Genomic DNA, 17,663 nt, shown 5'->3' on the forward strand with positions numbered 1-17,663 from the left:
CTCGTATAGTTTCACTTTGTCAACTTCCGGCATGTGTTAGCCATGTGATTGATGTCAACATGTCAACATGAACCTATGAAGTGTTATAGCTACTCCTAGATTTGTACATTTGATGGTATGACTACATGGCTAGTAATCAAAGCAAAGCCAGTCGTACATTACGAATACGGAGAAGAAAGGAGAAATCATCACCGATCCCATATATCAACCAAGAATATATTGCATTGTGCCAGTGGATGAAAAGAAACCAATTTGTCCCAAAGCATCCTTTCTTGAGCTCGGCCGTTTTTCAGAGTGAACTTCTATTTTAGTCTGTTAAATATCAGAGAATTCTTTTTTAATTTGATGTTTTATTAGAACTGAAATTGAATGTATTTCAAGGAAATATAGTTCCTAATATAACTGTTTAAATAGTAATGACATTTAAAAATACTAATACCCCAGCTTAGCAAAGGTACGTTGGGCTAAAGTCCCGGTCGGTCAGCAAGGTCGCAAACGCATTTGCAAAATTGGTCCAACATACGAAAACGACAGTTTAAGGACAGTATAATTTGCAACGTTAGCCAACATTGGCGCAACAGTTGAAATACAACCAATAGCATGCAAATATCAAAGATGCTACTTCGTTCAATTTTCAAAATAGGCTCGATATATGTGTTTCTTTATCATCAACATTATTTTGAAATGTCGGGTTTACAACGTTGGTACAAGGTTGGGCTGACATTAAGCGATGTCTGAATAAAATAAAAATGACATGGTCGGTTTAACAAACGTTCATACATCAATGGACCAACACAGTTGCATCATAACTAACAATTTTATATAATATAATTCGTTTAAAGTTGGCGATTTAAAAAGTTGGTACCATGTTGGGCCGATATATTGCTTTCTGCATCGTCGGGACCACGTTGGGCTGAAAAGCATTTGAATAAAATATAAACTTAATGGTCGGTTTAATAGGGGTATTACAGCGTTGGAATGACATTGTTACATATTTTACAGTGTAATATATTTCATTTTAAAGCTGTGATTCATAATCATTGGTTCCACATTGAGACGACACATTGTTTTCTACAACATCGATACTGCATTGGGCCGACGTATTGTTTTCTATACCATCAGTATCACGTTGGGCCGACATATTGTTTTCTATACCATCAGTATCACGTTGAACCGAGATTGTTTTCTACAACATCGATACTGCATTGGGCCGACGTATTGTTTTCTATACCATCAGTATCCCGTTGGGCTGACATATTGTTTTCTATACCATCGGTATCATGTTGAACCGACATTGTTTTTCTATACCATTGGTATCACGTTGAACTGACATTGTTTTCTATACCATTGTTATCATGTTGAACCGACATTGTTTTCTATTCCATTGTTATCACGTTGAACCGACATTGTTTTTCTATATCATCGGTATCACGTTGAACCGACATTTTTTTCTATACCATTGGTATCACATTGAACCAACATTGTTTTTCCATACCATTGGTATCTCGTTGAACCGTTGGGATCACGTTGAACCGACATTGTTTTCTATCCCATTGTTATCACGTTGAACCGACAATGTTTTCTATACCATTGGTATCACGTTGAACCGACATTGGTTTCTATACCATTGGTATCATGTTGAACCGACATTGTTTTTCTATACCATCAGTATCACGTTGGGCCGACATACTGTTTTCTATACCATCAGTATCACGTTGAACCGACATTGTTTTTCCATACCATCGGTATCACGTTGAACCGACATTGGTTTCTATACCATCGGTATCACGTTGAACCCGTATTGTTTTCTATACCATCAGTATCACCTTGAACCGAGATTGTTTTCTACAACATCGATCCTGCATTGGGCCGACGTATTGTTTTCTATACCATCAGTATCCCGTTGGGCTGACATATTGTTTTCTATACCATCGGTATCATGTTTAACCGACATTGTTTTCTATACCATTGTTATCACTTTGATCCGACATTGTTTTTTATACCATCGGTATCACGTTGAACCAACATTGTTTTTCTATACCATTGGTATCACATTGAACCAACATTGTTTTTCCATACCATTGGTATCTCGTTGAACCGTTGGGATCACGTTGAACCGACATTGTTTTTCTATATCATCGGTATCACGTTGAACCGACATTTTTTTCAATACCATTGGTATCACATTGAACCGACATTGGGCCGACATATTGTTTTCTATACCATCGGTATCATGTTGACCCGACATTGTTTTCTATACCATTGTTATCATGTTGAACCGACATTGTTTTCTATTCCATTGTTATCACGTTGAACCGACATTGTTTTTCCATACCATCGGTATCACGTTGAACCGACATTTTTTTCAATACCATTGGTATCACATTGAACCGACATTGTTTTTCTATACCATCGGTATCACGTTGAACCGACATTGTTTTCTATACCATTGGTATCACGTTGAACCGACATTGTTTTCTATACCATTGGTATCACGTTGAACCGACATTGTTTTCTATACCATCGGTATCACATTGAACTGACATTGTTTTTCTATACCATTGGTATCATGGTGAACCGACATTGTTTTCTATACCATTGGTATCACGTTGAACCGACATTGTTTTCTATACCAATGGTATAGAAAACAATGTTGGTTCAACGTGATACCGATGGGATAGAAAACAATGTCGGTTCAACGTGATACCTATGGTATAGAAAACAATGTCGGTTCAACGGGATAACAATGGTATAGAAAACAATGTCAGTTCAACGTGATACCGATGGTATCACGTTGAACCGACATTTTTTTCTATACCATTGGTATCACGTTGAACCAACATTGTTTTTCTATACCATTGGTATCACGTCGAACCGACATTGTTTTTCCATACCATCGGTATCACGTTGAACTGACATTGTTTTTCTATACCATTGGTATCATGTTGAACCGACATTGTTTTCTATACCATTGGCATCACGTTGAACCGACATTGTTTTTCTATATCATCGGTATCACGTTGAACTGACATTATTTTCGATACCATTGGTATCACATTGAACCGACATTGTTTTCTATACCATTGGTATCACGTTGAACCGACATTGTTTTTCTATATAATCGGTATTACGTTGAACTGACATTATTTTCTATACCATTGGTATCACGTTGAACCGACATTGTTTTTCAATACCATCAGCATCACGTTGAACCGACATTGTTTTCTATACCATTGTTACCACGTTGAACCGACATTGTTTTCTATACCATTGTTACCACGTTGAACCGACATTGTTTTCTATACCATTGTTACCACGTTGAACCGACATTGTTTTCTATACCATTGTTACCACGTTGAACCGACATTGTTTTCTATACCATTGTTACCACGTTGAACCGACATTGTTTTCTATACCATTGTTACCACGTTGAACCGACATTGTTTTCTATACCATTGTTACCACGTTGAACCGACATTGTTTTCTATACCATTGTTACCACGTTGAACCGACATTGTTTTCTATACCATTGTTACCACGTTGAACCGACATTGTTTTCTATACCATCGGTATCACGTTGAACCAACATTGTTTTCTATACCATCGGTATCACGTTGAACCAACATTGTTTTCTATACCATTGGGATCACGTTGAACCAACATTGTTCTCTATACCATCGGTATCACGTTGAACCAACATTGTTTTCTATACCATCGGTATCACGTTGAACCAACATTGTTTTCTATACAATTGGTATCACGTTGAACCGACATTGTTTTTCTATATCATCGGTATCACGTTGAACTGACATTTTTTTCTATACCATCGGTATCACATTGAACCGACATTGTTTTTCTATACCATTGGTATCACGTTGAACCAACATTGTTTTCTATACCATTGGTATCACGTTGAACCGACATTGTTTTTCTATATCATCGGTATCACGTTAAACTGACATGTTTTTCTATACCATTGGTATCACATTGAACCGACATTGTTTTTCTATACCATTGGTATCACGTTGAACCAACATTGTTTTCTATACCATTGGTATCACGTTGAACCGACATTGTTTTTCTATATCATCGGTATCACGTTAAACTGACATTTTTTTCTATACCATTGGTATCACATTGAACCGACATTGTTTTTCTATACCATTGGTATCACGTCGAACCGACATTGTTTTCTATACCATTGGTATCACGTTGAACCGACATTGTTTTTCTATAACATTCATGCAACGTTGGGCGGCACATTGTTTTCTACAATGGCGGAACCACGTTGGGCCGACAACAAAACGTTAATATACCTGGTCATTTAAAATGAAGTTGATACAACAGGCATGGAGCGATACCGTTGCAGAACATTAATTTATACATTGCTGTATTTTATTTAAATTTGGTATTTCACAACATTGGTGCCACATTGGGCCGACATTGTTTTCTAAAATGTCGGTGCCTGGTTGGCAGACATATTGTTTTCTATAATGTCGGTGCCTGGTTGGGCCGACATATTGTTTTCTATAACATCAGTTGGGCCATGGTCAGTTCGACAAAGATAACTACAGCGTTGGACTGACACCATTGCAATTTTTTATGCGATAACACAGTGCATATATTTCGTTTGAAGCTGGCGTTTTTCTACAACGTTGGGCCGACGCATTGCCAACAACTAGACATTTGAACTGAATTTAATTCAAACGTGGAGTTCTAATATGAATTTTTTTTCGAAGTTAATTTGAATAAGGAATGTTTTAAAAAATCATGCCAATATTTGCCATGCACAAAACATTGCACATATGACGGCAAATCCCCTTATCTCACGTAAATATAGCTACGGTCAGCACATATATCCTTGCTGATTTTGAATGGGGGTCAACGGTTTCTGCCAAATACATCTCCTTTGTTTGCAATTGATGCTGGACACAAACTTGTCGTATTTCAAAGCTGCAAAAAGACTATTATTCCAAGTAAGTATGCTCTAGATATGTTGTCATGCGTTTTGTTCATATTCTTTATCAGTCTGCATGTAACTAACTGTTATTTAAAGTAAAATATGCTTACTACTAGAAGGTGAATTACACTGTATTTCTGGATTAAACATTTAATGCACGCGATCTGCTTATACTCATAAGATAATAGTGTGAAATTTTGTATATGTTTGTGATTACATAAATACATTTCATACCTATCCTATTTTATTATACACATAATCTATGAAAAATATCGGTTGGTATATGTATATATAATCATCATATGTGAGTCAAAATCGCGGCACTCATTGAAACATAACATGATACATGTATTTGGTATAATTTCTATATATCACATAAATATATAGAAAAATAAGATCTAACGACCGACCAAAAATCTAGCTGCTTTCACCCTTCACACCTAGGTCTCTTCAGGTTTATTTCAAAAGAGCAATACCGGTATAGAAAAAATAAGATCTAACAACCGACTAAAAAAACTAGCTGCTTTCACCCTTCACACCTAGGTCTCTTCAGGTTTATTTCAAAAGAGCAATACCGGTATAGAAAAAATAAGATCTAACGACCGACTAAAAAAACTAGCTGCTTTCACCCTTCACAGGGCTCTTCAGGTTTAACAACAATATATACGTCTATATATCCCATCAATATATATTTATATAATATAAATCATCGAAATATTTAATACTTTAAGAATAAATCTAATATTTAAACATATACTGTAAACAATATGCTACATGTACCATACTGATATTTCTATTTATTTTATTTATATCATTTTTGTTTACGTACATCACTGTTGATTAACTCATTCATCCCTGAAATTTCATAATGAACTTTTCCATCCTTTGATATGGAAGAGTTCAAATGTGTCTTCAGGGGTGAATGAGTTAACTAGTTTAGTGCATGTAGAAAGGGACCTCATTTTTCATCCAAATTTGTTAAAATTTTCCATGATTGTGAAATTCTTTGAAATTGAAGTCAAATCATAGTATACTATGTAGGCTATATGGTAATGATCCTACTGTTTGATAAATCATTATCACAATTCTTGTTGTTTAAACTGCAGAATATTGAGGTAAATCAGTTAAAAGTAATACTCATGATTTTAATATTTTGTATGTTTCAGGTGCACACGAAGTTGCTTAACAGGAGATGGCAGCCAGGAGCCTGTGTTTCTCATACAACAGCGGCTAAATAAATACTTATTCAAAAGAAGCCATTCCTGTTACTTTAATATCATTGTTTGAATTGCTGACATTGTGCAAGTATTTTGTTTCACCAAACTAAAAATATGGATTTGCTTCATGCAAAACTATTCGATTATCATTAAATGAATTGAACTTGTAAATTTATTATCGGTGTGTCATAACGAAATACTTACCCTTTGTGTTTCTTCCTTTATTGATCATCAACAAGTGAGGACGGAAAGATTGACAAAATGTACATGCAGGGAAAAGGGTAATATCCCGTCTGGATAAGTATTGGGGACAACCTGATTGTTTCTATAACCATGAGATAGACAATAATGAACTTATTCATTGCTGGGGCGTCAGCATAGTGTCTGACGATATTCCAGATCTGGATATATAGGCATATTGCCTGCGTCCAGTATTATTATTATAATTATTATAATAACATCATTCCGACATTTGTTAATTGTAGCCATGCAGTGTTACATTTCCTTTACAAAAGGTATAGTACCAACTTGTGACCACTGTTGTACTTGAGTTGGTACCTGACATTGGTCTACCGATGTAATGACGTTGGCCCAACTTTACAATACTGCACCAGATGCAGTACCCGACATTAGACAACCGATGTACTGACGTTAGCCCAACGTTATATTACATGCGTTAACAGAATGTTGGGCCAACATCAGAATTAAGTGTTGAGCCAGCGTTGGCCCAACGTTACCTGTCATTTAACCAACGCTTAGCTCCGACGTCGAGCCAACTTCACTACGGTGGACAAACGTATGTCGAGCCAACACTGGTTGTCGTATGTTTGGACCAATGTTTGGTGTTACATTGGCCCAACATTTGACCAACGTCTGACTGCTAGCTGGGTACAGCAAAAGGGGCTTTAGTAATTTTTTCCTTGTTCATGATGGTTAACTAACTTAACTAAATGGAACTTAGATAAACTCTAGTAAGTAGAGTATACAATGTAGCTGGTATAGACTTCTTAATAAGAGTCGGTTAAACTCTATTGTTAGTAAAATCTGTTTGGTATAAATAAATTTTACTTAACAGAATAATGGAGTAGATTACAAAAGTCCATGACAGAACTCAAATAATCTAGTTAGTAGATAAATTATAGTCAGCAGGGTATAGATTAAAATATTAAATATCCAGAAACATTAAGAGATGCTATCCAGAAATGCATTGCTGTATTATTAAGAGAGAAAGCTTTACAAACAATTTCAAAGAGAATAGACCAAATGGCAAATTTTGTTTGATTAAAGCATTAAAACCTGAAAAATGGACAATGAAGCAATAAACTGCTTAGACATGGACGACCTACTGGTATAACTGCCACATCTTTGCAGACAAACATATCATGCAACCAGATGTACAAGGATCAAGAAATAAATAGTAAAGAGAATAAGGCAATAGAACGAGCCTGTGCTGGCTATCCATCGTTGTGGTAACAGCGAGTAAGCTCACAAGGAAATTCAGACAGCAATGCAGATTTTTAAACAATCTTGCTATTTTGTTCCTCTAGATCTACGATGATAATGTATGAAATGTTTACCATTGTATTATAAAATAAAATAAAAAATAGAATAAAATATGCTGAGATAAATTCTGGTTTGCAGACTAGACTACAGTTAAACTTTATTAAATTGCTGTACCTGTCATTACATGTAGATTCGTATTTCTCCTTTGGTCAAATAGAGCTGATTTGAATGTTTATTTTTTAAAGATCACTTAATCTTTGTATGTAATACTCTTATTTTGTTTTAGGTTTATTTTACAGTGTCTCATGTTAAAATACTTGCTTATTTAAAAAACTAGTTTTCAAGTCTATCTTAATTCTCTTCCTCTCAGTGTTCTTATCTCCAGTTGTATATTTGTTGGAGGCACGGTAGTCTAGTGGTAGGATGCGGGGCTCGTGACCAAAGGGTTGCGGGTTCGAGTCAAGGCACGGCACCGGTTGTATCTTTGAGCAAGATACTTTACTTTGCTTGTTCCAGTCTACTCAGCTGTAAATGAGTACGTGGTTGGGCAGTGCTAGGATTGTAAAATGCTAGCTGTGAGCGCGGAAATGGCAGCACCGGGAGTTGAGAAAGAAATTGGCTGGTTGTCAAGGCCCTTTAACCATGGATAATAATTTGTGAACCGCTTTGAGACGACCTATGAACTAGGTTGTGATAAAGCGGTATATAAGAACCTCAAATTATTATTATTATTATTATTTTGTACTGGTTCATAGTGTTATATACATTGTGTAAAAGTTAGTATGCTGTCTCTAATATCTCTGTTTTTCCACACAGATACTGGTAGAGGTTTGATGACCCACCAGCCCATCACTCCAGGCAGCATCATTGTATCTATCCCACATCATCTCCTCATCACTCCACACACTGTGTTAACAAGTCTCAGAGGTCATATTAGGAAGTGAGCAAGTTTTACTGTAAATGTTGTCAATTTTTCTTTTAAGTAAATCTCCTTTGATATAATTTTTTTCCGCAACTGTATCCTCCAGTGTAAAAATATGTTTTAGCTTGAAAGGATAAAGTGACCTAATTGTGTGACAAGCATATCATTTTGTGTTTTCTCCAATTTTTAGCCAACCATCATCAGAAAGTGGGCTATATAACTTGCCCTTTGTCCGTGGTCTGTCCGTCCTTAAACTATTCTTGTTATCATTATTTCTCAGAAAGTTCCCTTCAGTCACTAGCTGCAGAAGCTTACTATTGAGGCTGATAAGATAAACAAAATGGCCGACCGGTGGCCATCTTGGATTTGACAGTTAAGGATTGTTATCTCTATTTCTCAGAAAGCCCTAAAGAGATCATCTTTCTCAAATTTCATATGTACGTTCTCTTTGGTCAATGGTTGTGCATGTTTAGTTTTGAAACTGACTGGAAAAACACATTGGTTTATATTCTTATACAATTACTGTTGCCATAGTGGCAAAATACATATGACATTGCAAGGCTTAATTTAATGTACAAGTTTCTTATTCAGGATTTTCAACATAGGATTGGGTAATAGTAAGAAAAATGAAGAGCAAAGAAAGTAAAAGATCATCTTTTGTAGATCTGATAAAGATACATTGTACTTTGATTGTTGGCACCAAGATCCTTCTAGGATCTGTTGTTATTACCTGATAAAGTAAATCCCATGATATCCAGGAAAGTGACAGCACCATGCATACTTCACAAGGGGTCACAATTCACCATAGGCAAGATTAGTTTTTGTTTCAACAATTATCATTGTCAAAACTTTTTAGCGGGATATGAAGGGAAACCACTACTGTATACCGGGATACTTTCACCCCGTTAAACCTGCTGGTCGATAGAAGAAAAACAATATTTATATTTCTCAACATCTACAACAGAAAAAATGTTTATATGGTTGTTGTAAGTCACTAAAAACTTATACAATTATATCCTTTATTCAACTGCTGAAACATCAACATTATCATAAACAAAGGCAGAATTGATTGACAGGCATCTATTAATATCACTTCATTACCTTTCATATTTGTATTGTTTGGTATGGGACATGTATTGTTTGGTATGGGACATGTATTGCTTTAGCATTCCTCATAGAATACTTGTTAATTTGATCCTAGATAGTCATGGAATTTACCAAAATGATGTATAAATATACTTCATTTATTTTACAACAATAATGAAACATTACAACTTACATAAACGACTCTTGTTGGCCTGGAGGTTAGCGCGCAGGGATCTTAATATGGGAAGAAACCTGAGTGCCTGGAGAAAACCCACGTAGTCGGGCAGGTCACCCCATACCTATACACGTCCGATCAGGAAATCGTACCCCGCCCGCCTTGGTGAAGGCGAGTGCGTTATCCACTGCCCCACCCAACCTCCCCAGAATGATCCTTTAAGGTCAAGGGTACCACTGTATCAGTTATAACAGTGAAGAGTTCTTTTTTTGATTGGAGAAAATTTCCCTTCTATAGAAAAATGCCAAAACAATTTTTCCTTGATTAGATTATAACGTTCTGTCATGTCATGTATCTTCAGTGTTCATGTCATGGTTTCCCTTTTTCTCAAGCTTTGTCACCCATAAATTGGACACTCTTTTTGATGCTGTGCCATTAAAGTTACTATATGGCAACATTGGTAAAGTGAATGTCTTGCAATGGAAAGAACCTGAGTATGACCCCTGCAGTTTTTCTGTGTTCTATTTTTTATTATATCTATTTCATTACATTCAAATTTTGAACAGCTATAACTTTGTAAAAAGCATTACAACATGATTTTTATGGAATACATCTTTTCCAAATGTCTTAAACAAATATTTCACACACGTGACAGTGGTAATATTATAGATTAACTTGTTGGTACCCTTTAACTTAAATGATCACAAATTTACATTTTCTGACATGATCCTGAATAATGAAGCGATTGATTCTTTGGTAATTGCATTGTTCAATAAATGATCTACATGTATAGTATAGATTTGCTCTAGTTATTTCTTTTGGAAGTAAGAGTAGTTTTTATTGGCTAATAAAAGAAGGCATTTCATTAGATGGCTAGGTACATAAGTAGAGGTTCCATCAGATGAAAAGCTCTCTCTTACTATGGCGATCGAACACCCCTAAAACGGTAAGCAATGACAAAGCTTAATAAGTTTGGGCCTTAAGCTGCATAAGCTAGGGTTCCACTGTACTTCTTTATAGTTTATGTCAAAATAAATTGTATTACTGGGTAGTGCACATAGTCACAGGGTATAGCAGTACAGGGCGACATACTTTTGATAGATACAGAGTGACAGGTACCAAGACACAGGTTGTACCAATACTTCAGAGTTTACCAAGGCATCTAGGGTGATTTGTTCAAAAGGTAGTGGCGGTAAAGGGTGACGTGGTCGAGGTGTGTCGCGGTAAAGGGTGTACACAGTCACGGGTGTTGCAGTAAGGCGCTACTTACTGTTGATACAGGGTGATGGATATATTGTGATACAGTGTTTTAGTTGTAAAATGTCTACCGGGTGTAGTTTAGGCAGTAGTGATTTGAGGCAGTAGTTTGTTGAATCATTAGGTAATAGTTATTTGAGTCAGATAGATGGCCATTATTTGGTATATATTGTCGGCATTTATTTGTTACAACAGTTACTGGGTCCAAGATAAAACTTGGTAACGAACTGTAGGCACGCATCCATTACAATAATAACGATCATTATGTTCAAATTCATAAATTCTGATTATTTGTGTTTCAGATGGGACAAACGGTTATCTTCTCAACAAGCTATGTCAATTTTTCTATTAGCTGAAAAAGCAAAACATGAATCATCATTCTGGTATCCTTACATCAACATATTACCTAAGAAGTACACTACACCTTCCTTTTTCTCCGAGACTGAACTGAATCTCCTACCCAAAACTGTAAGGTCACGAGCCTCAACAGAGATCTCAAAAGTACACACAGCATTTAAGTTGGTTACAGACTTTATCAGGTCCTGCTGGCCTGAGTTAGCACCAGTTATAACACTTCCAGATTTTTTGTGGGCTTGGTATTCTGTCAACACTAGATCTGTGTACTATAAACACAACTTGTGTGAAGAATTCCTGGCTGACGGGAACCACCTAGCCCTGGCACCATTCCTGGACCTGCTTAACCATTCATATGATGCTAATGTAAGTCCAGATCACGTAATCTGCTGAAATACAGATCACAGATGACAATATAGATTTTCATTCGATAAAAGCTGATTTTCTTTATATATATGCAATCGAATCACAGGATCCTGATTATGGGGTGTTCCCTGAACACATAAATCTATAGAACAATAGGTAGAAACATCAAAGGGACGGTAATATATATCTTATCATGAATTAGTGTTTGTTGAGTTGCAGGACTGGATTGGGTGGTGAGGTAGCTTTAATTCCAGTTGTCTACAGGTTATAAGCTACAAATATTCTGGTCGTTCAATTCTTTCCCAATCCTTTTCCTGGTACTGATGTATAAACAATGTTTTTCACTGTTCACCTTGTATCAGTTTTGCAAATGGCATCTGCACTGAGATTGCCCCTTTTAATCATAAAATATTGTCTGCTTTCAGATAACTGCAGCTTTCAATGTAAACAGTAATTGCTATGAGATCCAGACTGAGAACACATACAGGAAGTACGATCAGGTGTTTATATCCTACGGTAACCATGACAACGCTCACTTGTTAGTAGAGTATGGGTTTGTTCTACCCAACAACCCTAATGACGCTGTGGAATTCAGTTTTGGTAAGTGTTATTTTGTCAGTTGGTACTGCAATCGCATCACAGGATCCTGATTACTTGGTCGTATTTTGCCTGAGATAAAATTTGAACAAAAAAGAGCTTATCGTATCTGATTACATTTGATTCAATTCAAGATCAAGATTGCCATAAGGATTAGCTAGGGCATTAACTATTCAACTTGGTATGAACAATAATTTTTCTTTCCTGGAATATCTAGTTTTAATTTTTATCAAACTTTCCCCTTTCAATAAAATATCTACTGTGTAGTGTTGAAAGACTGTGTAAACTACATCAAACATATCATACAAGATCATTACACGCGTCTCCACTCACTATGTTAATGCAGGTGATTCATTTGATGTATTCATAACAAGGATGTCTCATACTCAAAAAGGAATTTAATCAACCTGTGGAAATAATTTTGCAATATTCAAGTTGTATACATTACAAGGCTTCTTAAAAGTTGTTTTTTATTTTTTCACAAAGAAAACTTGATCGCTACTGTTCTCATGCTCAAGCCAAATTTCTTGTTTGGTTAATACAAAAAATCTTATTTTGTCAATTATTTGGGAAAAAATATGAAGAAACCTAAAGCGGGATGTGTTTTTTTAATATTTACAATTTATTTTTTTATCGTTAGACGCGATTTAAGTGAGTTTCAAGAAATTTGGCTTGAGCACAGAGTCTGGCTTGAGCATGAGAACGGTTTCATGAATACGGGCCCAGGAGTTGAAGCTGTAATGCTAGCTATTTAACACTGCTTTATCTTCTGATGTCATTGTTATTTAACATCATTCTCTTGATGATGATGTCACCAGCTATTATCATTGCCCGCTCTCCTGACGGTTATGTAATTAATGGGTAGTTATTTAACATCATTAGGAAAACAAGCAGTGTTAAGGTTATGTAACTAATGGGTAGTTATTTAACATCATCAGGAAAACAAGCAGTGTTAAGGTTACTCAACACATCTTCATCAGCGTCCAATTTTGTGACGTACTTCCGAAAAAAGTAGTGTATTGAGCCACCTTAAGTCAGTCCAGTTCCTAGAGGTTGAGGTCAGTAATGTAGTCACTAATTTCACTTAGTACCCCACTCCAATATATATTGACCATTGCTAAGTTGGTTTTATTTATTACAGATTCATTATTAGATATTGCCTTAAGGATGGAGCATACACACCTTAAAGAGAAAAGGGATGTTTTACAGAATGGTTGCTTTGACAAGTAAGTTTTGGATTTCATTTAATAGTGTGACTGTTTTGGTAATTACAAGTACATGTGCCATGCGTATTAGGACTGATCCTATAGCAGATACCATAAAGAAGGCAATATACAATCATGGCTGCAGTCAAACAAGGACCTTTATTGGTAAACCAGGACCTACATTGGTAAACAAGGGCCTGTATTGGTAAACAATGGCCTATATTGGTAAACCAGGGCCTGTATTGCTAAATCAGGACCTATATTGGTAAATCAGAACTACTCAATTGTATTGGTAAACCAGGACCTGTATTGGTTAACCAGAACCTATATTGGTAAACCAGGGCCAATATTGGTATACACGGGCCTGTATTGGTAAACCAGGGCCAGTAGTGGTAAACCAGGACCTATATTGGTGAACAAGAACCTATATTGGTGAACCAGGGCCTGTATTGGTAAACCAGGACCTATATTGGTAAATCAAGACCTGTATTGGTAAACCAGGGCCTATATTGGTAAACATGGGCATGTAGTGGTAAAACAGGGCCAGTAGTGGTAAACCATGACCTTTATTGGTGAAAAAGAACCTATATTGGTAAATCAGGACTACTCACTAGTNCATGGCTGCAGTCAAACAAGGACCTTTATTGGTAAACCAGGACCTATATTGGTAAACAAGGGCCTGTATTGGTAAACAATGGACTATATTGGTGAACCAGGGCCTGTATTGGTGAACCAGGACCTATATTGGTGAACCAGGGCCTGTATTGGTAAACCAGGACCATTATTGGTAAATCAGGACCTGTATTGCAAAATCAGGACCTATATTGGTAAACAAGGGCCTGTATTGGTAAACCAGGGCCTGTATTGGTAAATCAGGACCTATACTGGTGAACAAGAACCTATATTGGTAAATCAGGACTATTCACTAGTATTGGTAAACCAGGGTCTGTATTGGTAAACCAGAACCTATATTGGTGAACCAGGGCCTGTATTGGTAAACCAGAACCTATATTGGTGAACCAGGGCCTGTATTGGTAAACCAGAACCTATATTGGTAAATCAGGACCTGTATTTGTAAACCAGGGCCTATATTGGTAAACAAGGGCCTGTATTGGAAAACCAGGGCCAGTAGTGGTAAACCAGGACCTATATTGGTGAAAAAGAACCTATATTGGTAAATCAGGACCTGTATTAGTAAACCAGGACCTGTATTGGTAAACCAGGGCCAATATTGGTATACAAGGGCCTGTATTGGTAAACCAAGACCAATATTGGTAAATCAGGACCTGTATTGGTAAACCAGGGCCTATATTGGTAAACAAGGGCCTGTATTGGTAAACCAGGGCCAGTAGTGGTAAACCAGGACCTATATTGGCAAACAAGAACCTATATTGGTAAATCAGGACTACACACTAGTATTGGTACCTGGGTCTGTATTGGTAAACCATGACCTATATTCAGATTGGTAAACCAGGCCCTGTATTGGTAAACCTTGACCTTTATTGGTGAACAAGGGCCTGTATTGGTAAACCAGGACCTATATTGGTAAATCTGGGTCTGTATTGGTAACTCATGTTTTGTGCTTTATATATAAATCAGATTCTTTTGATGGGATCAGTAAGTAAAGCTTTAACATAGGAATGGTACTTAACTACCAAATAACATGCAACATTCAAAGGTATTTTCTGACTTAAGTTAAGATTTGAGCACAGAATAAGAAATAAAAGTTTGCGCCTGAGAGCAGTTTGATAACGGCAGGCCCAGACACTTTCGTCTCAATGTTGAGAAAATAATATCATGTCTATCATATAAAGTTTAAATTTAAGTTTAAATTCCAGACCATGAATTCCTGCTTTGAGTCAAACTGTTGAAATTCTTACAATAAAGTATTCATTATTCCCCACTGACATGTATCTGACAACACGTTGTATCAATCCCTTGTTTACCTGTACATCATGTCTCAATGTTTACCTGTATATCATGTCTCAATGTTTACCTGTATTTATTAAGATTAATTCATTGTTTACCTGTTTATATGAAGTTTAATCCCTTGTTTACCTGTATATCATGTCTCAATGTTTACCTGTATATATTAAATGTAATTACTTGTTTACCTGATGTTTACCTGTATATTAATTGTAATCCCTTTTTTACCTCTTTATCATGTCTCAATGTTTACCTGTATATGTTAGTGTAATTACTTGTTTAACTGATGTTTACCTGTATATTAAGTTTAATCCCTTTTTTACCTGTATATCATGTCTCAATGTTTACCTGTATATATTAAATGTAATCACTTGTTTACCTGATGTTTACCTGTATATTCAGTTTAATCCCTTGTTTACCTGTATATCATGTCTCAATGTCAACAGTTAAAAGATATGCTATAATATAGTAATAACATATGATGGGTGAAATTAATACTATAACAGATTCTACCAGTTGAAGGTGAAAATTTGACAGGGCGAACATTTCCCTGTATAGAGTATGACATAGTTTAACAGTATATTTACAAGGCTATAGTAAAAATCTAATAGTTTGATATTGTTCGTAACTTGCTTTTTCATTGCTTTGTATCAAGTGTAAGGTAAGGTTTCACTATGGTGGTCACTTTTTGAACTGACGGTATGGAAAAGTATCCCGATGACAAGTGAAGATCTAGACATGGCCTTATTAGCAACCAACTTTGAGAGAGTAGATGAGGTTATAGAAGGTACTCTGACTCGCCTAAATTGGCACTCAAACTAGCCTGCACACATGGCATTTAAAGCATGGCTTTTATAATTGATCAACATAAAAGAAAACCATGGTATTTAATTGATAAACATAAACAAATAATTGTGCCATTCATAAAAAAATACTGTTGTTGGTGTAAATAATAATGAGACCTACTTTTTTGCTATAGAAGTTTTCTTTTTTAGTTGTAAAGTTTAATTATAAGAATTTGACTAGATAATGAATTGGTCGCTCAATTTGTAGACGTAAAAACTGAAGTGTATTCCAAAACTGGCCACATATGTGGGACAAGAACTGGCCATACTTCTATCTATATATAGCTAGGAGATGGGACAAAAACTGACCATATATACTCCTGTCAGGGAGGTTGGACCAGAACTGGCCATACTTCTATCTAGGAGATGGGCGAGAACCGAGCATACTTCTGTTTTGGGAGATGGGACCAAAACTGGCCATGTTTTGTTTGGGAGACGGGACCACAACTGGCCATGCATACATGTACTTCTGTCTTGGAGATGGGACCAAAACTGGCCATACTTGAGTTTGGGAGATGGGACAAGAACCGGCCATATATCTAATTTTGGACATGGGACCAAAACTGGCCACATTTGTGTTTGGGAGATGGGACCAGAACTGGCCATACTTGTGTTTGGGAGACGGGATAAGAACCGACCATACTTCTGTCTTGGAGATGGGACCAGGACTGGCCATATTTCTGTCTTGGAGATGGGACCAAAACTGACCATACTTGTGTTTGGAGATGGGACAAGAACCGGCCATACTTCTGTCTTGGAGATGGGACCAGAACTGGCCATATTTCTGTTTTGGGAGATGGGACCAGAACTAGCCATACTTCTGTCTCGGACATGGGACAAGAACCGGACATATTTCTTTTTTTGGAGATAGGACCAGAACTGGCCATATTTCTGTTTTGGGAGATGGGACCAGAACTGGCCACATTTGTGTTTGGTAGACGGGACCACAACTGGCCATACTTCTGTCTTGGAGATGGGACAAGAACCGGCCATACTTCTGTCTTTGAGATGGGACAAGAACCGGCCATACTTCTGTCTTTGAGATGGGACCAGAACTTGCCATACTTCTGTCTTGGAGATGGGACAAGAACTGGCCATACTTCTTTTTTTTGGGAGATGGGACCAGAACCGGCAATTTGTGGCTCGGTGGATATCACATGTAAATAATGCAATATTACTCTCATTCCAAAATGAAATCAGGCTTTAGGTTTTGATTATACATTTTGATAAATGATTCTTGTAGATAACAA

The 17,663-nt window shown here is 36.6% G+C and overlaps 1 protein-coding gene across 3 annotated transcripts; it reads left to right on the forward strand.

Moving 5' to 3' along the window:
- Positions 1–33: 33 nt before the first annotated feature.
- LOC110463408 (SET domain-containing protein 4-like) lies at positions 34–13,667 on the forward strand. 3 transcript variants are annotated; one of them, XM_021517986.1, is made up of 5 exons: positions 34–115; positions 8,497–8,620; positions 11,423–11,840; positions 12,266–12,440; positions 13,579–13,667. In XM_021517986.1, the coding sequence occupies exons 2-5, from the start codon at positions 8,514–8,516 to the stop codon at positions 13,665–13,667; spliced, it is 789 nt and encodes a 262-aa protein (XP_021373661.1). In that variant the 5' UTR covers positions 34–115; positions 8,497–8,513. The 3 variants fall into 3 exon arrangements, with proteins under 3 accessions (XP_021373661.1, XP_021373659.1, XP_021373658.1); XM_021517984.1 differs by having other exon boundaries at positions 48–310; XM_021517983.1 differs by having other exon boundaries at positions 48–294.
- The last annotated feature ends 3,996 nt before the right edge of the window (positions 13,668–17,663 follow it).

Source organism: Mizuhopecten yessoensis, unplaced genomic scaffold (genome assembly GCF_002113885.1).
Source record: "Mizuhopecten yessoensis strain PY_sf001 unplaced genomic scaffold, ASM211388v2 scaffold10901, whole genome shotgun sequence".
NCBI lineage: Eukaryota > Metazoa > Mollusca > Bivalvia > Pectinida > Pectinidae > Mizuhopecten > Mizuhopecten yessoensis.

Bases quoted from the DNA above. Each gene is read 5' to 3' on its own strand.
- LOC110463408 (XM_021517983.1), top strand. From the start codon at position 126: ATGGCTAGTAATCAAAGCAAAGCCAGTCGTACATTACGAATACGGAGA. The intron at 295-8,496 runs GTGAACTTCTAT...TTTTCCACACAG, and splicing joins GAGCTCGGCCGTTTTTCAGA to ATACTGGTAGAGGTTTGATG. The intron at 12,441-13,578 runs GTAAGTGTTATT...TATTTATTACAG, and splicing joins CGCTGTGGAATTCAGTTTTG to ATTCATTATTAGATATTGCC.